Source organism: Rhamphochromis sp. 'chilingali' (genome assembly GCF_963969265.1).
Source record: "Rhamphochromis sp. 'chilingali' genome assembly, chromosome: 14".
NCBI lineage: Eukaryota > Metazoa > Chordata > Actinopteri > Cichliformes > Cichlidae > Rhamphochromis > Rhamphochromis sp. 'chilingali'.
In genome coordinates, this window is record NC_137941.1 from 12,846,801 (window position 1) to 12,870,705 (window position 23,905).

At 38.4% G+C, this 23,905-nt stretch overlaps 1 protein-coding gene across 4 annotated transcripts in view; it reads left to right on the forward strand.

Annotated features, from left to right (window-relative positions):
- Positions 1-3,950: 3,950 nt before the first annotated feature.
- Positions 3,951-23,905, forward strand: part of cps1 (carbamoyl-phosphate synthase 1, mitochondrial) — a 65,638-nt gene continuing 45,683 nt past the window's right edge. For 2 of the 4 annotated variants that reach the window (XR_013974098.1, XM_080903023.1), the window contains exons 1-21: positions 3,951-4,595; positions 5,725-5,834; positions 6,114-6,258; positions 7,779-7,868; positions 7,951-8,007; positions 8,097-8,189; positions 8,313-8,402; positions 9,015-9,143; positions 9,332-9,438; positions 9,589-9,730; positions 9,971-10,048; positions 10,692-10,790; positions 10,920-11,015; positions 12,630-12,819; positions 13,125-13,282; positions 13,545-13,673; positions 14,821-14,965; positions 17,592-17,802; positions 18,086-18,284; positions 18,374-18,550; positions 20,936-21,057. Coding sequence is in view for 3 of the 4 variants with exons in the window: in XM_080903023.1 (XP_080759149.1) it covers positions 4,473-4,595; positions 5,725-5,834; positions 6,114-6,258; positions 7,779-7,868; positions 7,951-8,007; positions 8,097-8,189; positions 8,313-8,402; positions 9,015-9,143; positions 9,332-9,438; positions 9,589-9,730; positions 9,971-10,048; positions 10,692-10,790; positions 10,920-11,015; positions 12,630-12,819; positions 13,125-13,282; positions 13,545-13,673; positions 14,821-14,965; positions 17,592-17,802; positions 18,086-18,284; positions 18,374-18,550; positions 20,936-21,057 (2,690 nt within the window). In the remaining variant the exon portion in view is untranslated. The remainder of the gene's footprint in view (positions 4,596-5,724; positions 5,835-6,113; positions 6,259-7,778; positions 7,869-7,950; positions 8,008-8,096; positions 8,190-8,312; positions 8,403-9,014; positions 9,144-9,331; positions 9,439-9,588; positions 9,731-9,970; positions 10,049-10,691; positions 10,791-10,919; positions 11,016-12,629; positions 12,820-13,124; positions 13,283-13,544; positions 13,674-14,820; positions 14,966-17,591; positions 17,803-18,085; positions 18,285-18,373; positions 18,551-20,935; positions 21,058-23,905) is intronic. The other 2 variants (XM_080903022.1, XM_080903021.1) reach the window with 1 other exon arrangement.

Genomic DNA, 23,905 nt, shown 5'->3' on the forward strand with positions numbered 1-23,905 from the left:
ATGGTAACACTGTGAGCGGATTTTGTACCAGCTTGACAGCTCATGCTGAGGCACTGATTGATGCTAGCAAAACCTTGTTCAAAAGATTGTATTAACAGTATACAACACAACTCCATTATAGATACGGAGGCTTGACTCAATGATTATAAATCAGCGACTGTTCATTTAGAATAATTCAAATGAAAGCATTAAAATATAGTTTTACTATTTTTTCTTTTTAAATAATGGAACGTTTTGCTTCAAAGTACTGGTTCAGAAAGTCACACAAACAATTTTCCAGTCATTACAACTGTTGCAACAACTGATACACATGTCACTACTCCTGCTCTCCTGCCATTAGTGCTGTATGCATAAAATCCAGCCTAAGTGTGCAATGACTTGAACAAAATCAGGTCGGCCATGAATGTGAAACAAATCACTGCTTTCCGTGCATTTGCTTTCTGTATGCTGTGAACTGTAACTGAGAGGTTTGGTCCTGCGGTGCTGTACATTTCTCATCTGCTGCTACTTTATGAACCTTTCAGACCTCCAAAATCATCCCACGCACACACACACTTCTTCTTTTTTCGACCTGTTTATATTTTTCAATAGCATTTTTTATTAGTCTTATTGTTGGAACACACTATACAAACAAACTTGCTTTCATATGTAAAGTGAAAGTATTGTCAGTCAAACTGCTCAATTTAAGTAGTCCGAACTGACGGCGAACAAACCCCACCATACATCCTTGAAACGAAGCACCAGTTATCTCTCTTATGTCAGGGCCAAGACTTGGAAACCTGGCAAACAGCGGGGAGAGTTAGCGGGGCGTCTATTTAAGTCCTCTCTTAAGCTTGGTCCCCATCTGAAACTCATCTGAAACTCACACTTGAAACTGCAGACAATGTGGGATCCCTCCGCCGAGGATAGACACTAGAGTTCATTAGGCCGTACGCCAGCCAATCAGTGGAGGAATTTAAAAGGCAGCTAATGACAGCCCTCCCGGTAATAAAGAGCCATACAGTACATTGCCCAGGCTTCTCGTGTTCTCGCAGTCATCACATAGTTATTTTCTAGATGCAGTTTATTCATTATTGATAGAAAAGAGCTAAGGCTGAATTTTGGCACTCTATCTGTAAATGGAAACATTCAGCAGAGAAGATCAGAGGACGAAATTGAATACAGTTGAATATAGTATATGAATACAGTCCTATAATTACAATTATACAATCAGTTGTTTCGGTCTAATATAGTGCAGTGATAATCTCTAAACGCTGAGTGCATGTTTATTTTACCGCATTATTTTTAAAACAGAAAAACAACGACCCAGCATCAAATCGGATATTTGATGGCACTGTTTAAATGACCTGTGTATTTAAAAGTGACAGAGGAACAAAGTTATTGCCCAATTAAGTGTTGAGTGGCTTCATAGTCTCATAAAAATATTTACAGACTTAATATAAAGCTTTTTAATGCCAGTAATAATTCTCAGGCTTATGGATCTGCTATGACAGGTTTTTCTCAAGGACAACTTCAAATAAAATGATTTATTACTGTAACGGTTCAGCACCAGGACGAAAACTGATGTGTAATGAGGTCTGTAATGTATAGACTCCAGGCCAAATGACTGTAGGAGTTAATGTTAGAGTTTCACAATCTGATCAGTTTCAACCGGTGCACTTAACCTTTTAATTTTCAATGTGACATTGTCTCTCTTCACTACATACTAACAGATCTCCTGCAGACGCCTTACTTGTTCATGCCTCTTTTTTTTCGGAATATTTATTTCCACATAGTGGAACTTTATATGGTTGAACCATTATATTTAATTATCCTCTCAGCAGTGGGCTCTGCAGTAGGCTATACTCCCATGCACTCAAGGAAGATTTGCACTTGCATAGCTCACGTTTATTGTTGTTAAAAGGATACATAAATAAATGTTCTATGCACATGAAATGCTCTTCTGTGTTATTTTAATATGCAGAATAATACTGTACTGTAAATGTAAACTACTGCATAAGCTACAGCACGATCACAGAAATAAACAGTCTGACTATAGAGAGACAGAAGCTTGAGTTCCCTTGAAGTGGCTGTTGTTGTGATTTGGTGCTATATAAATAAAACCGAACTGTATGAAAATGAACCAATATTAACCTGAATGGCTAAGCTTGTGCTGGATATTTGCTCTCAAAAACATGAAACCAACCTTTTAAATCCCTGTTAAATGTTAAAGTTCACTACATTGGATTACAACATCAACCGTTTAAAAAAGCTGTAATGGTATTAAGTGAGGTTTAGACAGCAGTATAAACAGAGACTATGCATCACATCCTTTATTACATCAAAAAAGACATGTCCTCTGACTTAAATTTAGTTGTCGTTTTACCGATAAAGCTGTCAAAGCTTTTACAACATAGTAGGAGCGAAGGTGTTATTTTACTTATGCATATACAGAGAGCTGCAAATCTACACATCAAGTGTACCCACTCACTGAGCTGCTGTAACACTATTCAGTGACTCAAGATCCCTCCGCAGCTCTTGCACAACATCTGCCACTGGATGTCAGCAGTGTTCCACAGATCTACAGAAGGAGCTCACTAGGTTCATTTTGATCGGGGAAATGATTGTGGTTTGCAGGGAGAGGAGGGCAGTTTCATCAAATAGAAAGGAACTACACAAAATGCACAGAACTAAAAAAATATAAAAATAAAAACAAAATAAGCTTCAGCACAGGAAATGAGGCATATATGTACAATGCAATGACATATTGCACCAGAGCACTTCTTTAATGCTAAAGACTGGCACATGGCAACAAAGTTAACTATACAGCACATGTTATAGTTCCAAGTCTATTTTCTGGAGTGTGGAGGTATTTCCTGATCTAAACAGGTTCTAGTACTCACACCCACTTTGTTCAGACTGCTGAACACAGCAGAGTGGCAGTCAGACAGCCTTCTCCACAGAGGACCAGTCTTGCAGTGATCAGCAAATACACAGTACACTCTAATCCTACCACCATGCAGCCACTCCATGGTCAGTTTGCCTTTTTTTTTGCAGGCAATTGGCCTCAAAGAAAATGTTGTATAGAGTTTGTTGCACAGAAAGCACTATACAAAAGTTTGCTATAAGTGGGCACATTTATTCCCAGTGGGAAAGCATTTTTCTTTTAGCTCTGTCTGTGTTTAATGTTCTAAAATGCAGGGTGTGCATTTAATCACAAATGTCTTGTGTGTAGACATTTTTTAAAAAGTCAGTTGTTGTTTTTTTCCATTGTAACTTAAACTAAAAACATAATCTAAGAAAAAAATTGTCAAAAGCCTGTTTTTAGCTTGACATTAGTCTCTATAATAATGTTGAAACACGGCCAAATGATTAGAACAAAAGCTACATCCAAGGTCAACTTATTAGAAAACCAACAGGTGACTGTGATTATATAGTTCACAGGTTAAGTCACGCTGATACACTACAGAGCTACATTTCTGAACACTTCCTGCTAATCGTGCACTATATTTTTATCCTTTGTGTCCCTCCTCCCTCGTATTGAGACAGTGGACCTTATTTTTGTTTGGCTCTACTAGAGAATGAAAAGAATGAGTGTTCCTTTATGCTTTCAAAACAATTAAAGTCAATTCAAAATATATATTTTTGACATCTCACAGTGCAGCTAGGTAAGTAAGGTGTGGCCTTGATCCCAAATTGAATGTTACAAAGGTCACGTGTGTTTAGATTTCCTTGCATTCAGTAAGTACACCTCTGTGTTGTAGCTTGTATTTGCAGTGATAGTGATTGTTTTGAATTTTCAATTTGATAAAAATGAAGGAATTAGAGGTATTAGAACAGGGGTGTCACACTCCAGGCCTCGAGGGCGGGTGTCCTGCAGGTTTTAGATCTCACCCTGGGTCAACACACTTGAATCAAATGATTAGTTCATTACCAGGCTTCTGGAGAACTTCAAGACATGCTGAGGAGGTAATTTAGCCATTTAAATCAGATGTGTTGGACCAAGGACACATCTAAAACCTGCAGGACACCAGCCCTCGAGGCCTGGAGTTCGACAACTGTGTATTAGCACGTATGCATAAACAATTAGGTCCATAAATATTTGAACATTTAAAATCACAATATCAGTATTGTGATATCTGTCATCTTCAATTCAACAACAGGTTAAACAATATTGTTGCATCAACTGTTTAGAAAACCACAACCATTCTAGTGCTGGGATGTGATCACTTTACCCGTGAGTCGAAATTTAAACACATGCTACTTCTACATTCATTCGGCTTTCCCCGAGGCCCTAAACACCGCGCGCTTCAACAATTCCCCACCGGCGAATCCACATCAACGTTTCAAGCGCTCACTTGCTTATACTGCAATCCTGCGGCGTGGACACGAGGGAAAGCTTAAATCTCGCTCACACTTTTTCTCCCTCAGTTATTTGTTATAACAAGTAGCTTCTCAACCACGTCTGCGCCGTCTTACTGCCATAGGTTAATATGGCAAAAATCCTCCAAGCTGTCAGCGTTGTGAAATCTTTGAGACAAGGATGCGTGTTAGGCAGAAACGTGGGGAACGCGGGCTGCCTGAGACTTCACACTGCAAAACTTTTTAGTGTCAAGGTAAGAAAACAGAAGTGTGACTGGTAAGGACTGTTGTCTGCGATAAATCCAAGAACTGAACTGTTTTAAAGATCTCGCTGAAAGTAATTTACTTTATTCAGCCCTTGAAGTTCAGGAAAAAAATGCTGAAGTTTACAAACAACAGCTGATCCACATGGTGGCTGGCAAATAGGAATCCGTGCCAGATGAGGGGGGGGTAGAAACTGCAAGTGTATTAAAATAAATGGCGTCAGGCATGCTTTGCATACGGCGAATACACACACGAATATATTCTATAAAACACACTGAGTTGTTTGTGGTAGAGCTTGACGTTTTTCATTGTGCAACATTTTAGTAAATTGGCTGATTTTTCAAGGCAGATTGGAGCGGTCATGGACAAGTGAAATTTTAGTGTGACAATTCGTAAAAGAAGTTGTAAAATGAGATGCTGTAAGTGGGTGAGATGTTCACATGCCTGTCTCGGCTAAAGTGGCAAACAGCTGCACAACTATGCACAACGTGTAAATCAGAAGGAGTGTTGCGTCATGCTTCAGATGATCTCTGATTGCAACATTCACGGAAAAGGCGAGAATTTTATTTGTTTCGAGTCAGGGTTGTGGTAGATAAAGTACTAGTTTTTAAAATGACATGCATTAATTTGCTAAATAACGTTAGTAAGTAAATGCATTAATTGAGAAATTACTTCTTTTTTTTTTATTTAAAAGATCTTAAGGCTGTGAATAAATCGGTGGTATGCTAATATTTTTATATCTGTGACGAGTACGAGTAATATTGGTCACTGTTTTCCTGATTGCTATCTGGAGGTCATGGTGCATCACACCAGCCTCTTTAATAATCTATGCAGCTCTCTCTCTCTCTTAGACACGTGTACAGATGCACTCTCTCACTCCTACACAACAGAAAAACAGATTTGTCTGTCTCAGCATTCGCAGTACAATTCACACAGGCCTGCAGTTTCAGCATGATGTCCCAGAGCGTCACTGGTTGCCATTGCATCTAAACTCAAAATCTACAACACATCTTTTTCAAAGTCTTTCCTTTGGTTCTTCCAAAGTCTCTTAATAAAAAGAGAATATATTATTTTGGGGTGTGATGATTTTTTTTTTTTAACTTTACTTTTAACTCCCAGGCCCAGACAGCCCACCTGGTCTTGGAGGATGGCACCAGGATGAAAGGGATTTCTTTTGGGCATGATGCCTCTGTAGCTGGAGAGCTGGTCTTCAATACTGGTCTTGTGGGGTAAGAGGGAGAAATGTTGACTGAAATTATAACACCGTTAGATTTTTATTTATTTATTTCTTTTGCATGGCACATTTCAACAATTCCAGTACATATTTGAAGAAACAAAAAGGCATTGACATCTGACATGAAACTTGCTTTTAATTTGATAACCTCTGCATCAGTCACATTTATATAGTTTTAAATAGAAGTGTGAGTTTAAGTGCATTTTTTTTTTAAACCAATAAATCACTTCAATAAAAATCTTTACAAAATGTTTCTGTTTTTTTTCTACTTTAGGTATCCCGAGGCCCTGACTGACCCAAGTTATAGAGGTCAAATACTGACGCTGACATATCCTATTGTAGGGAACTATGGTGTGCCGAATACAGAGGAACTGGATGAGCTAGGCCTGAGAAAACATGTAGAGTCAGAACGCATTCAAGTAGGTAACTAAGGTGTGGCTTGTCTTACAAGCATGTCTTCATATTCCACTACATTGAGTAATTATCTGACTGTACAAGCGTTTGTCTCATTCTTTTGTTTTTAATAATTGGATAGAAATCCTGTGTAAACAATGCCTGCCTCAAGTTTAGAACCCATGGGCATCACCAGACTAATGCAGACAAATATCATTTTCTCCCCTGAAATGCTCTGTTAGGCTTTTACTGCAACCTCCTTCAGTTGCTGCTTGTTTATGAGTCTCTCTCTGCCTTCAGTTTTGTATTTAATAACTGAATAGCATGCTCTGTTGAGTTGAGATCAGGTGACTTTGCAGTTGGAAAATGTCACTTTTTTTTGTCTTGAGAAAAAGTCTTGGGATGCTTCTGCAGTATGCTTGGCTCGTTATCCATTTGCACTTAGAAGTTCTGTCCGATCACTTTTGAAGTATTTCGCTAATACGAGCAAATGCTATAGCCAATCCATTACAGCCAATTCAACTAGTGGCCCAATCCATTATAGGCGCTCCAGCAATACATGCCCATAACATTCCCTCCACCATATTTGACAGCTGATGTGACATATTGGATCTGTTTCTTTTCTTCTTCAAACTTTTCGCTTCCCATCTCTCTGTTACAAGCTAAGTTTTAGCTGCCTAAATAGTTTTTTCCGACCTGCCCAAAGAGCATGGGAAGGGTTTCCTGTTAAGTGTAACCAGTGGTTTGCAACTTGATGCAAACGCTTTATTTGCAGTCTTGAGGACATCTCTTGAATGTAGGCTTTAACAGTGATACAGCTACCGCGTAAAGAGTTCTTGACTTGGATAGATGTGAAAGGTTTTACTTAATCAAGTGAAAAATAAACTCTGTGCTCATTCCATTTTTTGAAGCTTTCTGGTGTTGCTGAGCTGGTGGTGCGTTCATTCTTTTTAAGAATGATGGTTATTTTTGGTCACTCTTAAAGTTTTTGATACATCTCAACCTCATTAAGGCTTCCTTAAATTGGCTTGGCATCTCTTTGTTCTTCATATTGAGATTTTCAGTGAATGGCTACTAAATTCACCTCTGGATCCTTTATGTGTTTGGCTTTGTGCACGGCTTCACTTGGCTATGAAAATGATTGCCAGAAGGCAGTCTGTTTGCTTTTCAAGCCATAAATTGTCCAGATACTTATGGACCTAACTGCATATAATCCACCACAGTTTTCTCACTGATAACAATGTCAGCTGTTAATGTTGAATCATATTAGAGCTGCTTTAATTTTCTGGCAAATAAAGAATTAACACTGCAGTTGGCACTGACCACTCATGGCCATTTTCCTTTTTTTTTTTTTTTTTTTTTTTTTTTACTTCACTGAATTTTTGTTTAATTACAGCTAGGGTTAAGTGGTTGAAGCATCAGGTCAGAATGGTTATTATTATTGACTGACCCTTTTATTAAAACTGTGTAACTGCAGTTAATAGACTGGAGGGGTTTTAAATTGGACTTTTTTTCCAAGGCTCATACAATGCTTTGGTTTCTCTAGGTATCTGGTCTACTGGTTCAAGACTACAGCCACGAGTACAGCCACTGGAACTCTGTCAAGTCTCTGGGTCAATGGCTGCAAGAAGAGAAGGTTAGATTGCAAATTAGAAGCTGTGAGAATGCGTGAATGATGAATATGACTTTTCTGTTAATGTAAATCTTACCCTCAAAAGGTTCCTGCACTGTTTGGGATAGACACCAGGATGCTGACCAAAGTCATCAGAGATAAGGTACCACAATTAGAAAGACTGTATCTGTTTCACGTTTAATGAATGAGTCGGTCAGTTTCTGATATGTTTGGCTTGTGGTTTCTCTTAAGGGAACAGTTTTGGGGAAGATTGAATTTGATGGTCAGCCTGTTGACATAACTGACCCCAATCAGAAAAACTTAGTAGCAGAAGTTTCAACCAAGGTAACAACTGCCAGTTTTTTTTCTTTTTTTTATTTAACGATAATATCAGATTTAAAAACTCCTTTTGTTTAGATATTTTGAAATGGCACTAACCTCTTCTTGTCATGCCTCTATACTCACCAGGAAGTCAAAGTTTTTGGAAAAGGCAACCCAATTAAAGTGGTGGCTGTCGACTGTGGCATTAAACATAACATAATTCGACTGCTGGTTAAGGTGAGAGTTGCGTGAAACATCCTTGTTCGACTGTGTGCGTTCCATTTGGAGACCTTGTTTTTGTGACTTAGCCCCAAATGACCTCCTCTGCATAAACACAGAATAAAAAAGTCAGCGCTCTGTTACATGCTTTCTGCAACCTGACCTAGAAATTTTGAGAAAGTAAATCTGGGCCTAATGAGCTCCAGAAATGTAAAATTTGTTTGTGGCATGGAGATTGGTAAGAGAGTGGGTTTTCATCATGTTTGTACTCAAAGTTAATGACTTGTGATATTTGCTTTTAATTGGATTGGTTATAACATTGTATTCATCGATTTGCTCTTATTCGTTACACTCAGCGTTGACCCTTCTCTATGTTTTCTTTTTGTTCTATTTTTCAGTATTTTTTTTTTTTTTTTTTTTTTTAAACAACATTACATGTTTGGAGATTATAAACCATAAATGTCAGAGCTCTCATTATGACATTATGTCTATTTGGTGTTGTCTGTAGTTATTTTTACAGCTAGGGGGATAAAATAAATGTCATCTTCTGCTACTTTGATTTTACATTCGTTTGACATTTTAAGTATACTCAGAAGATTACAAAATAACTACATTTGTGCTTTTGTGCAGCGAGGTGCAGAAGTCCACCTAGTGCCGTGGGACCAGGACTTGCTTAGTCTAGACTATGATGGCCTGTTCATATCTAATGGACCAGGAGATCCATCTCTGGCCAAGACACTCATCAATAACGTGCACAAGGTAGGATGCTTCACAAATGTTTATGTGAACTGAGAGACTTGAGTATTGATTCGCAGGTTTAACAAGGAACTAAAATTGTTGCAGAGCTCTATCTATATAATATTTAATATATTTGTTTCAACAATTTCTTTTCATAACTGTGTTTATAGCTCCACCATTGTTTCTGTAATAATATTTATTTTGTGAAGGTGCTGGAGAGCGATCGTCCCCAGCCAGTATTTGGGATCTGTATGGGCAATCAGATCACTGCCCTGGCTGCAGGAGCCAAGTCATACAAACTACCTATGGGCAACAGGTGACCAATTTAACAGCCAATCATAAATATGATACAGCGTGCTGTATATGCTCTGCATTCAGATAAAGATTTCAGTCTAAAGTGTAACCTGTCCGACAGAAAATGTAATGAAGTAGATGATGTGTTTTATTCATTTCTGTGGGTCCCCAGAGGCCAGAACCAGCCGGTGTTGAATGTGATGACGGGCCAGGCCTTCATTACCGCACAGAACCACGGTTATGGCATAGACAGCGAGTCCCTGCCCCCAGGGTGGGGCCCGCTTTTCATCAACGCAAATGATGGCACCAATGAGGTTGATTTCAGTCTGTGTGAATATTCAGTCTTTAACAGGACTTTTTTCCCTAGGCTTTGGCTATAAAAATAAAGAAATAAACAATTCTTTTACAGCAATAACTGAAGCAAATACAGGACTGTATGATGTTTACACTAATATTTTGGAAAGATGCATTTATTTTCGAAATGCTAACAGTATCTTTCTTTTTTTTTTTTTAATATATACATAATTTCATGATTTTTATTTCACAATTTCCAGGGGATCATGCACATCACTAAACCTGTTTTTACAGCCCAGTTTCACCCTGAGGCTAAGGGCGGTCCCACGGACACAGAGGTAATTAAAAAAACTTGATGGTGCTGCATGAAGTACCTGAACACTATACTCCAGCTAATTAAAGTATATTCACAAAATGGAACTTGCGTAAAACTTTGAGCTCTATTCTAAAATAGTACTTGTGTAAAAGTTGTGAATGGTTTGGAAAAGTGATGTGGTGTCCAGGTAGCAATAATCAGTCAGACCTCAGAAGTCATCAGGTGCAGATCTTTTAACTGTTCTTAGAATCTGATCTAAGTAAGCTGAGGGTGATGTTAGTTGCATAGCCCTGCGACAGACTGGCGACCTGTCCAGGGTGTACCCCGCCTCTCGCCCTATGACAGCTGGGATAGGCTCCAGCGCCCCCCGCGACCCTGAAAAGGATAAGCGGAAGCGAATGGATAGATGGACGAATGGCACACTTTTGCATTAGAAGATCATTTATTCAGCACGTTTGTCTTGATCTCAAAGATCTGTCACTTTAGTTAAATTGAATTCAGATTCCATGTACATTTTAGCCAGAATTTAGCCTTTTGTTTTAACCAATATAGGGGTTTGGCTCCAAAACGATTAACAGGAGACCATTAAAAAAAACAATATTGTTAATATAATACTTAAACTGTGATTATAAGGCGCTTTTTTTTTTTTTTCTTCTCCCCCACAGTTTCTCTTTGATGTCTTTTTGTCCCTGATCAAAAAAGGAAAGAATATCAGCATAGCGTCAGTCATGCCCATAAAACCCAGGATCCCTCCCAGGGCCCAGGTAGAGTATTTCACCCAGGTTGAGCAGGTTCAACTTCAAATATTCTGAACATAAGAGACTTTTATATCAGTCATTTAGTGGAACCTGCTGTTTAAATGGTGCCAATCACACCTTTTTGTGTCGATGCAGGTTTCAAAGGTGCTTGTATTGGGTTCTGGTGGCCTCTCTATTGGTCAGGCTGGTGAGTTTGACTACTCTGGATCTCAAGCCATCAAGGCCATGAAGGTCAGAGCATCTGGATGAATTAATCATTTCTGTAGCCAATTAATAATACTTTAATATGGTTGTGAATGAAGGCATAGAAGTGTGTTTCATGTGACTTTATGTGTGAGAGTCAATGCAGACGTTTTTTTTGTTTTGTTTTGTTTTGTTTTTTTTTTTTTTTTTAAAGTGATGTGATGATCCAATTTGTCTGCATTTTAATTCATGGACTTATAAATGTGTCATTTATTCTGCTATACTGTCCTTATATTGGGTAGTTAAGATGCTGTAGCTTATTTCATCGATGAGCTTGGCAGCTTTTTCCCTAATTACGTGGAACACTGGGATTTTAGTTTATCTAATTAAGATCTAAAAATGCTGAGCAGGCCCAGTTGATTGTGATTTTCTTTTTTAATCAATATGGCAAGATGAGAATATTTAAATGATAATGAAAGATGGTTCATTATTTGGACACAGATGCAGGAGACTCACTAGCTAATACTGCTTAATGGGCAACTGTGACTAAACTTGCATTTGGATTAAGCTCTGTTTTTAAAAAAAAAAAAAAAAGGCAAACGTAAAAGGAGTTTTTCATGGACAGAGCACATTTGATAACTGCAATTCTTGTGCATTATAGTTGGTATGCATTGAAAAAACAGTAAATCCTCCTTAGATAACTGTGACTTTTTGATAATTGCATAGGGACCAACACTATAGTACTGCATAAACCACTCACTTCAAGAAATAAAACATATTTGAGGAATTAGTGGAATTAAAAAAAAAAACAAAAACAACAGGCAGTGATCTGCAGAGATGTGAAAAAGGTTTATACCCAGATGAGTTCCGTGGCGGCCTGAGTGCTTGACCCCAACAATGACAGCATTTGGTGCCACCGTGCTTATACTGTGGGGGGCCGTTTCGTGCCATAGGTTAGCTCCACTTATCCATTACAGGGAATGGTCACTGCAAATGAAAACAAAGTTGTCCTGAGTGACCCCCTTTATCCTTGGATGTAACATTTTTATTCTTGTGTAAATACTCTCTTCTATGATGACATAGGGCACAGCAATATGAATTTCATGCTGTGATATTTGCAGTCAGTAGATCTTAACCCAATTAAATGGCCACAGGACATTTTGACCAACCTGTTAGAGGTCAGCCTGTAAAAGGAATATCTTTTAAAGGAATGATTTTCCTTCCCTCTGTAGCATTCCAGAGACTTGAAAAATAAATGCCAAATTGCATTGATGCTGTTGTGCTGTGTCTTAGGTGTTTGCTTTTACTGTAATTTGTCACTATCTCTGGGCCCCATGTTCCAATTTTTGAATGGACTTTTATGAAAAATAGAGGGAATCATTTTTTTAATATAAAGTTTGGTATAATAAAATATAAATGACAGCAATATGACAATGATAAAATTAATGAGGACTGAATTCTATTTAGCATTTGAATTGGGGCACAGAATTGAGCAGAGCTGCTAATGTTGTTAGTAACACTTGCCTCTTGTATCTGAGATATGTGACAGGCCTGGAAAACACTTTAGAACATCTAAAATGTCAGACATGATGTAAAAGTGTCCCTGAAGGCTTTTTGTCATGGGTGAGTTTGCTTTTAATAATTTCCCTTGCGGTCATACAGGAGGAAAACCTGAAGACTGTGCTCATGAATCCAAACATAGCCTCCGTTCAGACCAATGAAGTGGGCTCCAAGCAGGCTGACTCAGTCTACTTCCTGCCTGTAACGCCAGAATTTGTAACAGAGGTCATCAAGACAGAGCGTCCAGACGGCATCCTGCTCTCGATGGGTGGACAAACTGCACTCAACTGTGGTAAGATGTGCACAGTTGCTTGATTAGTACGTGTAACTGACCAAAGGGAATGAAAAATGCAAATGTGTCCCTTTGAAATTCAGTTCAAATGTTACGTCTAAGTCTTCTATTATATTAAAAACCTTTTGTATTATATATTTTATATTATATTAAAAATCTTTTACCTTAAAAAGGTAAAACATATATAATAGATATAATATAAATGTGTTATATATACATATGTGTGTAATTTATTTAGACATCTTTTTTTTTTTTTGTGTGTGTGTGTGTGTGTGTTTAACCATGCATCTTTAATTTGTTTTCAGGGGTAGAGTTATTCCAGCGTGGGATCTTGGACCAGTATGGGGTGAAAGTCCTTGGAACCCCTGTGGAGTCCATAATGGCAACAGAGGACAGGCAGCTTTTTGCTGACAAACTAATGGAGATCAATGAGAAAATTGCACCTAGTATTGCTGTTGAGTCGGTAAGGACCAATGTCCAGTTGCCGAAAAAAGTGTTCTTGAGCGATACGTTTGGTAACTACGTATAGAAGATACTAAAATATCCTGTCAGCTTGTAGTCTACCACTAATTTCTTGATTCCAGCATTTTGTTAGTGTTAAAAAAAAGAAGTCATTGACATTACTTATATTGGAGGTCTTGTGTTTGTAATAGTTCTATAGTGGTTTAAAGCCCGTATCAACAGTTTTTGTTATGGGAAGCGTAACATTTATGTGCATTCTTCAGGTGTCTGATGCATTACGAGCAGCAGAGCAGATAGGCTACCCGGTGATGTTGCGATCGGCCTACGCTCTGGGGGGTCTGGGCTCTGGTCTGTGTGCCAATAAAGAAAAGCTGGAGGAAACTGCCCAGAAGGTCAGAAAAAGCAGACACTTATCAATAGCTAATGTTTTTTTTTTTTTTGTTTTTTTTTTTCCTCTCACTGGTCCTTTTTTTCTCCTGGCATTTAAGCAAACATTCAAAATCTTTTGTCCAAATCAATCAGAGCATTTATACCTAGGCTTACCATGTTTTTTCCTCTTTTTATACCTTTTCTCGAGTTTACAGCATGAACCTGCACAGAAATAATACCTTTTGAAATTGTTCAGATACATTTCTTTGGTCCTGTGCCAAGAAAGGAATAGTTTTCTGTTGCTAAGCAACATTCTTTTGTGCTCTTCCCCTTTTCAGCATTATGTCTGACAGCTCAATTGGTTCTAATCTATGATCACAGGCTTCAAAATGAACCGCTTGTGCCAGACTGTGTTAGATTGGTGCGTGCTTGCTTTTTTTTTTTTTTAATTTTTTTTTTTTTATGCTTAATGTTTGTGCTCTTTTTAAGTATTTCTTTGAAGCTTACTTTAGTTATTTATTTATTTTTGGTTTCATTTGGAAGTTTCAATGGCAAGTGCATTGGTACCAATTATACTCAGCAGCTGTTCACCTGATTTGTATCAAGGGCAGTTCACCAAGACAAGAATGCAAAACAAAAACCCCAAGGTAGACAGTCCTTTAACCTGGTCTGGCCTTGTCTGTTATCAAAAAGAGTTTGATAATTGTTTCGGTGCAAACTGTCCTAATAGATTACTACATTTAGTTTGATTCAACAAAGCATCTTAGCTATCGACAAACCAGAAGGACAGTTTGCAATGAAACAATTCTAACCCTTATTTTGATAACTGACAAGGACAGACCGGCTATAGGGCACATTTATCGCATTCTGAAAAGCATCTTCTCTGTGATTGTCACTGTGATTTGGAAGTTTGCATTACAAAGATAAAACACTATTTAAAAAGACCAAAAATCCTTACTACACAAAACACAAACTTTAGTTTGATACATTTCAGTATGGATGTCCTGCATTTACTTCTACTGCATTTACTACTACTAACTACTTAAACTACTAACTACTTAAACTTACTTACTTAAACTTTAATATATAGGTATTAATTTCTTTCCGCTTCAGTTTGATGATTGTAGTGAAACACACATCTAAATTGTTTAAGCTGTTTATGTATCGTAGGCTCTGGCCATGAGCAATCAAATCCTCGTGGAAAAGTCTTTGCTTGGCTGGAAAGAGGTGGAATACGAGGTGGTACGAGACGTTGCTGATAACTGTGTCACCGTCTGCAACATGGAGAACTTCGATCCACTGGGCATCCACACAGGTAGGCACTAATCTGTGGCCCTTTTCAAACCATGAAAGGCTCTTTCTTATTATTTTTGTGAAAATTTTTTTATTTGTTTCTCTCTCAATCTCCATATCTTTGAGCACACTTCACCTGTCTTTTGAGGGGTTTTTTTTTTTTTTTTTTTTTTTAAATTTTATGAAATTTAAAGCTTCTGCAGAAGGATCATTGTGCTCTGACACACAAATTATTATGTGCAGGTCGATAAAGAACTGCACTCAGAGGTATTTACTGGTACTCCATTGGGAGCCAGCACAATAAGGACATACTGACCTTGAAGCTGGACAGTTACAAGAGCACACTGGTTGAAACTAACGACACAGTTGCTCCCTATTCACCTGGCATAAACGTAAAACATTGACGCAATGACAAAAGAGAGATATTTGTTTCCCAGATTATTGATGAATAAAAGAAACTAAAGATAATCAAATTTCTGAGAGTAAACAAATTAGAAGTTAGTTCAAGTTAAAGTTCGGTTGGTTAACTGTTTTCTCCGGCTTAGTTCAGAGCCGGGCTGAGATGTGTAGCAATCACTGGGTCTTCACTTAGGGATTATGCGGTCTGCAGGCCTCAAATTATATTATTGTAGTCATTCAGGTAGTTTGGCACTCTAGCCAGATTTGATGGAGCAATGCTGGTCGGCAGCAAGCAGCTGTTGGTCACTGGATAATTTGTACATATGCCTTTATTGGTTGTGATCCAATAAACTGAAGGTAAATGAACAATTTGACATACAGTGAGTTGTATAAAGAATAACATTTTAAATTTACTCTTGCTCACCAGCTCTCTCTCGCTCCCTCACTCTCTCTCTCGCTCTGCCTATGAGATCAACCAACACATGTAGCTCAAATCAAAGCCTCTGTGAATTCTCATGGTTCAGTCACGGTTTATCTTAAAATAGTTATGCATGTCTTTGGAATTACAGCAACATAATTTTATTGTATTTTATGTTCATTTTCTTTTTACTCTTGGTAGTAATATATGGTAGTGTAAATTGGTAGTGATATACTGAAATATATAAAGAATTGTAGGGACTGGCAGGATTACAGAAATATTAACCATTTTAATAGAAAAATTGCAAAATAAGATGATGATGATGATGATGATGATAATAATAATAACTCAATAAAGCCAATGCAGTCTGTCCACTTGTGGTATGCAGGCTTATGTTGGGTGCATAAACAGATGTCTGTGTTTGCGCAGCTCTTTATTGACCTGCACATACTTTGCGTGTCCGTTCACGCTGATCCTTCTGCAGAATTTGGGCGGATCCTCCCAAATTCCATTGCAATTCAGATTTGTCACTTGAGATTATCCTAAGGCCAATCTTGTGGTGTGCTAGTTTATAAGATTAAGGTGTTTTTATCCTTTCATTTTACCTTGCCGTACTGAAGTGCAAGCAGTGTTCTTCATGCTGTCTGAGCTGTCGCAGGAAGTCTGATTTTGATAACCTCTGTACATTTGCCTGTCATTTTATTTTATTTTTTTCCCACGCTAGATTATGCAAATACCACATGTTACATGGATTTTTTTTTTTTTTTGTGATTAGTGTGATTTAGACTCATTCTCTATGCATGGTAGTTCTGATTACCATATTACTACTTTTTTTTTTTTTTTTTTTTTTCCCCCCCATTTATGATTGACTAATTTTCCTGTACTTCCTGTGGTGGTGTTGTTGTTGTTGTGGTGTGTGTGTGTGTGTGTGTGTGTGTGTGTGTGTTTATTTATTTATTTATTTATTTATTTTTATTTTTCTCCTCCTCCCACCTCTTAAACATCACAGTCAGATTTTCCAGGTCCTCTGGCTGTTCCTTTCCATGTGGATCCATAATGCATACACACGTCCCAAACTAACAGAGTACTGGTGTTCTACAGATCATTTTATAGTTATGCTTATGCAATTAGATGCAAAACACGTGTGATTTACATTTAGCATGAGATGATGTATGATTGTAACTACAGGTGTGTAATTTGAATTGATTGATTAAAAAAAACAAACACTCCCTTTGACAATTCAGAAGTGATTGTCATTGGGAGGTGATACAATTTTTTTTTTTTTTTTTTTTTTTTTTTTTGAATCACTGACATTGAAGTGAAAATGCACGGTGGTGCACTCAGTTGTAGACGTTCTGCAGAGCTGTTGTCCTTGTCCTGTTTTGGTAGGAGAGCACAGAGTATCAATATTTTGAGGAAAAAAAGTGTTGGGTTTGAGTTCTGCTCTTATTGCCAGCATTAAGGCTGGTTTAAGTGCTTCTCACAAAGTCCACTGTATAAACAGGCAAACAGGTGTGTTTTCAATTTAAGACACACTTTTTTTGGTCACATGGCTTTTTTGTTTTCCTCTAAAAATGAATAAGGAAAAACATGAGATGACTGTAAATAATTTTTACAGTCTCTAATGTTTTAAAATTATTGTATGTAAAAGTTTCTCTAATTTAAAAAAAAAAAAGAAAACAACCCCGCTACAACCACTCCATGGCTTTTAAGTGACACGTTTACTTTTTCTGTCACTTTCACTTAACTAAAGCCAAGTTTAGATATATATTTATTATTCGTTAAAGCGAATCTTAGTCTGAACAACTTCTGAACAACACTTCTTTTACAGGTGACTCCATTGTGGTGGCACCAAGCCAGACATTATCCAATGAGGAATACCATATGCTCCGTGAAACTGCTATCAAGGTGGTACGTCACCTTGGCATTGTTGGCGAATGCAACATCCAGTATGCCTTACACCCATCTTCTTTGGAGTACTGCATTATTGAGGTGAATGCACGGCTATCGAGAAGCTCAGCTCTTGCATCCAAAGCAACTGGGTAAGTTGACACCTGAAACAGGCTCTTTTAAGGCAGAGTTATGAACTCATGCGGCAGAAGATAAAAATGCACGTTAACACATCAAGAGATCTTAGATATTTATGTATGACAGACTATTGAGGTAATAAAACAATAATTTTACACTGTACTCACTTTTTAACCCTTTTTTTTTTTTTTTTTTTTTTTTTTTTTTTTTAAACAAATTATGTTTGATAAAATATTCTTGCACTTTTGCCCATCGTTATTTGATTTTGGTCTCCCTGCACTCCGGTTCTGGTTTCAGTTACCCCTTGGCATTTGTGGCTGCTAAGCTGGCTCTGGGAATCCCCCTGCCTGAGATCAAGAATGCTGTATCAGAGAAGACCACAGCCTGCTTTGAGCCCAGTTTAGACTACATCGTCACCAAGATTCCTCGCTGGGACCTCGACCGCTTTCACGGCATGTCTCGTGAAATAGGCAGTGCCATGAAGAGTGTAGGAGAGGTGGGGCTAAACATTTAACCGCTCACTCGGTTACTCAGCGTTCTGGCAAGCCAATTATTCCATCGTGTGTTTTCTTCCTTTGCATCCAGGTGATGGCAATAGGCCGTACGTTTGAGGAGAGTATGCAGAAGGCCTTAAGGATGTGCCATCCATCAGTAGATGGCTTTGTGCCCCGGCTGCCACTCAAGAAGCCGTGGTCCGACACCCACGATCTAGAACAGGAGCTGGCTGTGCCCTCTAGCACCCGCATCTTCTCCCTCGCTAAGGTACAATTATTCTTCATTACATTAATAATAAATGACACTCACTATAGTTTGCTCATTAAAATCACATTTTGTAGTGTTGCTGAAAAAAAAAGTCCCTGCATGCCTAGCTATGAATGCTTAATCCTGTGGCTGTACTCGTCATTTAAATTTCGATTCAGTTAAACAGAGCTGACAGTAGGGCTCTTCAAATATATTCCAGAGAGAGGAAAGATGCATCGCGCAAACATATACTGCTATGTGTCTGTAGCTTTCCTCATAGAAGCAGATGAAGGTGAGACAGCACTTATAAGCACAGGGTTGAGCTTTATTTTTCAGGCACAAAGATCTTACAAGGTGAAAAACATTTATGGCTCCAGCATATGAACATGTTTTTCATCACCGGTGTAGATGGATCAATTTCCTTAAGTATTGAATGAGATAATTGAGGTGGTGACAGCGTCAGGGATTGATGATCCACATTTGATCTCTAGTCTGTTACATGAGTCTGTAATGCTGCGGGGTGGTAAGCATAGCTACTGTCACTCAAAGCTAAACTGCCTGCTATCCACATGATCTCAGACTGTTAGAAGCTCAAACAGTTTGAATGGTTTTAGTTTTACACCTGTACATCTTGGGGACATTTTCTTTGTTGTGTGTAAAGCAAAAAACAAATTGTATCAACTGTAAGAGACTTACAGCCAGATGTAAAGGTCCAAGACACGACACATTGCAACACAACACAGTAACTTAACTTAGTAATAATGAAATGTTAACATCATGTTATGATGTAATCTTGTTTTCTAAATTCAAACGTACCTTTACCATTAAAGACTGTCCTTTTTAATTTTTTTTATTTTTTTGTGTATATTCATAGCACTCCTTCTTACGCGTTGGTCAATTATCAAAGTTGTTCATCTTCCCTCAAGTGTTGCTGGAGTTCCTGCTTTGTGAATTCTTTCATCCTCTCCATGCACCTTGGAAGCAGGTGAAGTTGTGCCAGAATTTTTTTGCTGCGCTTTAGTCTGTTTGTCCAGGACCTCAGCAGCCTGAATCTTACCAGACGGCAGCAGCTTAAACACCCAGTGTCCTAGGTATGCACAGTCCTGTAGGATGCTGCGTGCCCTCTTGAGACAGCGAGTGCTGTACAGATCCTTCGGGAAGGGAAGAGGATGCCTAATGAGTTTTTTGGGCCATATTAATGACCTTCTGGACTGCCTGTCTGTGTGCCATAGTGCAGCTGGAGAACCACACAGATGTAGTATGTCAGCACACTTTCAATGGAGCAGTGGTAGAAGACGCTCAGCAGCTCCTTCAGGTCCATTTTTCTGAGGATTCTCAGAAAGTGGAGACGCTGTTGGGCTTTCTTCAAAACCACAGAGGTGTTTGAGCTCCATTGGAGGTCTGGGTCTATGTGCACACCCAGGAACTTGAAACTGGAGACCCTTTCCACACACTCCCCATTGATGCTGACAGGCTGCAGCTCAGACTTCCACCTTCTAAAGTCAACTACCAGTTCTTTTGTCTTGGTGGTATTGAGGTCCAGGTTGTTGTCTACACACCAGTCTGACCGCCTCTGAACCTCAGCTACGTACGCCGTCTTGACACATCAACTGTTAGGTGAGCAGTTCTCAGTGCTTCACTGCAAATGTAATATAACTATACTTTTGTTATTCCTAAGTGTTTTTGTCTGCATGCACAAATGCAACAACTGAAAACATTCTTTTTTTTTTTTCTACTTTTGGCATCCTTGCTTCACGATGTACTACATTCAAGGGTAGGGTATAGATGACTTTCCAGCCTACATAAATTTTGCAAGGCATCCCAGCCTGTTTTGGAAATGACTATATTGGTCTGCTCTTTGTAGGTATTTCTCATGGTTGATAACTTGGTGCACCAGATGGTTTGTTACAGATAACCTTGGACTTTCTGGCAAGTTGTCCTTGGAAACTGTTTGTATGTGTGCGCAGATTTTTAAGATTTATTTTTTGGCTTTTTGCATTTATTAGATAGTGACAGTTGGAAGACAGGAAGGTAGGAAGAGCGAGAGGGGGACGACATGCTGTAAATGACCTGGGGCGCTGCTGTGAATAAAAAGCTTTCAGTACAAGGAGCTTGCACACTATCAGCCTGACACTTTAGACACTTTATTTCAGATAAAATACTTATTTTTCTTTTAGATGAAATGTTGCAATAATACTCTGTATTGTTCATGCACTTGATTTACTTATAATACACTAGAGATCACTGGGTTATTGGTTGCGTGGTTTTTCTCATGAGCAGCCGATCACAGAATAAAATCAAATTTTAAAACTCTGACCAATTAAACACATGTCCGAGTTTCGTAATAGTCGTAACAATGGAAGATCATGATGATCCCGTTCTTTGTTTCTTGCTTTTACTTCTCAGGCCCTCTACAGTGGCATGATGAGTGTTGATCAGATCCACCAGCTGACAGCCATAGACAAGTGGTTCCTCCACAAACTTCATGGAATAACAAACGTGGAGCAACATCTTGCAAACTACAACAGGTAAAGCATGCGGAGTGTTTATTCAAGTAACTTGAACTTACTTAAATAGATATGTACATTTAATAAAAAAATTTTTTTTTAAAAAAAGTAGATGTGCCGTCTATTTGTTTATGGGTGTGGATAGAAACATGAAAAACTGTGCCCACAAATTAGATAAGCCCCAGTCTCTTTAGTCTCTGTGTCTGTCTCCTTTCATTCTTTCTCAGGGTTCCTCGCAACTACCTTTCTCCCCCTCTTTCTCTTTCCTGTCCTTCTGCCCTTCAGCTCTTACCTGGACAGCCCAAATCCAAGCCTTTGTGAATTATCATTGCTCAGCCACAGGTTACCTGGTGCTTTCTTCCGACTCTGCTGTTTAATAATTAATGGCTGGCCGTTTGGTGGGCACCCACTGCTACAGCCTGACACACGGCGTGTTGTTGTAGTTTTCACTTCTTCTGGAGCAGGGGACATGGGGATGGGCAGAAAATGTTAGTCTGCTGCCAGACTGATGGAGTATGGTGCTGAGCACGGGTGGGCTTCATGCTCTGCTGCTCAGCAGTCTTTGTTTGCGTAAGAATTTTTTTCCTCTAGATTGAAGGGTAATTACAATTAAATCACAAGGAAAAAATATAATACAACATATTTTAATCCTTATTTGTACACTGCATCACGTACTGCACGCTCTCTTATTTGGTCAGCTGGCTTAGTGAAAAAAGACACACTGGCTGCATAATGTAACTCTGCAGTCCTCTAAGGAGGAGTCGGGCTCAGACAGAACATGTTGAGACTTCTGCAAAAGTTGCTACATTATGCATTATATGCTTTTATGCAATGGTGTTAACATTTCCAAAGAAAGCTTACTTTTGACCATTTGTTCTATTTTTCCAAAGTTGTTTGCACAAGTCAATATGAATATAGTATTGAGTCCTTTTTTTATTGGTACTTGCATTTCTATAAATTAAAATTGCATCATGCTGCCATGGATACCTGGGTATAGATAAACCACAGACAGTCCCTAGCAATTTAATGATTTATGCACACAAATGTAAATATAATCATTTAAAAGTTTAAACTTCAAGGGAAAGTGAGTTTTTAAAACATATTGTGTGTTCATGTGTCTTTGCAATATGTCAGAATACATAGCAACTTTCTATTCACACATAGCCGCAATGGCTCCGGGCAAGTATATGGTGGAGTGTTTTATTTGTGCGCGATGGTCTATTCACATCGGTTCATGGCATGCGAGGGGCTTTCTTCATTCTTTAAACTGCTTTTCCAGACAAAATTGCTCACAACACAGCCAAGCTTTGGGATCAAATGTCTTTCCTTTGATTCTGACTTGCCGCTCCCGTTTCTTGGGTTTGTTATTTCTCAGCAAAGCCACGTGCAGTGGGAGTTAAAACACACTTGACATTTCCAATATTGTTACGCTATAAGGTTATAAATAATTCAGATAAGGAGCAGGAAGAAAAGGCAGTGGTTTACCAGGAAAATAGAATCCCTTATTGTCTCTACCTTGAGTTAAAGAAATACTGCTACATTTGCTTGTTGCTTTGTATGTGGGAGTTGGATGATAAAGTCAATATCAACTTTATAGCAGCATATTCATCTGTTCAGTTTAACTCATTACTGAATCAGGAAGAAAATGGAAGTTTGCATACCTCCTAAAAAGAATACTTTCAACACTTACAATGTGGTGTTTTTATATTATGTTTTTTTTAATGTGTGGAATGTTGTATTGTTTTAATAAAGTTTAATATTTTATCATGCACTGGAGCGGTTTTACCTACCACCTCCTCTGTCATTTTACTGCAGTAATGTTGCAATTATAGTTCATGTTTTAGATTGGTTTTTAGCTGGCTAGAAAATTCAATACAACATGTAAACAAAACAAATTTAAAAGGACCATTTTTCCTTGAGTACTTACTAATAACAGAATCCGTCACACTACCTCAGATCTTGTGATAAGCTAACAGAGTCATGGTAAAAAAGTTCATTCTCTTTAAATTCTAAGGTTTTGTGTCAGGACATATTTTGAATTCTCCCCAGACAGTTTTAAAATTGGGTAAATGCAACCTCAGATGAAATACAAATCCAAAAAGAAACTGAATAATACTAAATATATTACTTTGCCATTGCACATGATTATTGGTCATCATCAGGTGTGGCCGAATCTATGAAGTTTATAAAACCTGTGGACAAACCTGTATGAAAGCAGTTTGCAGGTCTGGACCATTCAGAGGTAGGTGTGTGTGTGTGTGTGTGTGTGTGTGTGTGTGTGTGTGTGTGTGTGTGTGTGAGAACAAGGACGAAAGACATCAGCAATGATGTGAAAGAGTCAACCTTTGCTGCCCATCAATCTGGGAAGGGTTACGTGGCTGTTTGACATTCATTTTCTTACAGTGAGAATATTCACAAGTGGAAAATTATTTCAGCAAAAAAACAGAACAAAACAGTGGAGTGGACGTACTAGCAAATTCAAAGGTCAGACCGTGCAATGCTCAGAAAAACTGGAAAATACCCAAGAGCTGCATCTTAAGACTCTACGGGCCTCATTTAGCATGCTAAATGTTAAAGTTCATGACAGTACAATTAGGGGAAAAAAAAAAACTGAACAAGTATGGCCTTTTTAGGGAGGGTTGCCAGGGGAAAGCCTCTTCTTTAAGTTTGCATGTAAACACACCACAAGACAAGGAACAATGTCCTTTTAGGAAATGAAACCAAAATGGAGATGTTTGTCTATAATGCACAGCACCACATGCAGAGAAAACAAACAAATAAAACCCATATTGGTATAAACTACTCATACCAGCTGTCAAGAGTAGTGGTGGGGGGCTGATGATTAAGGTTTGTTTTGGAGCCACAGTAC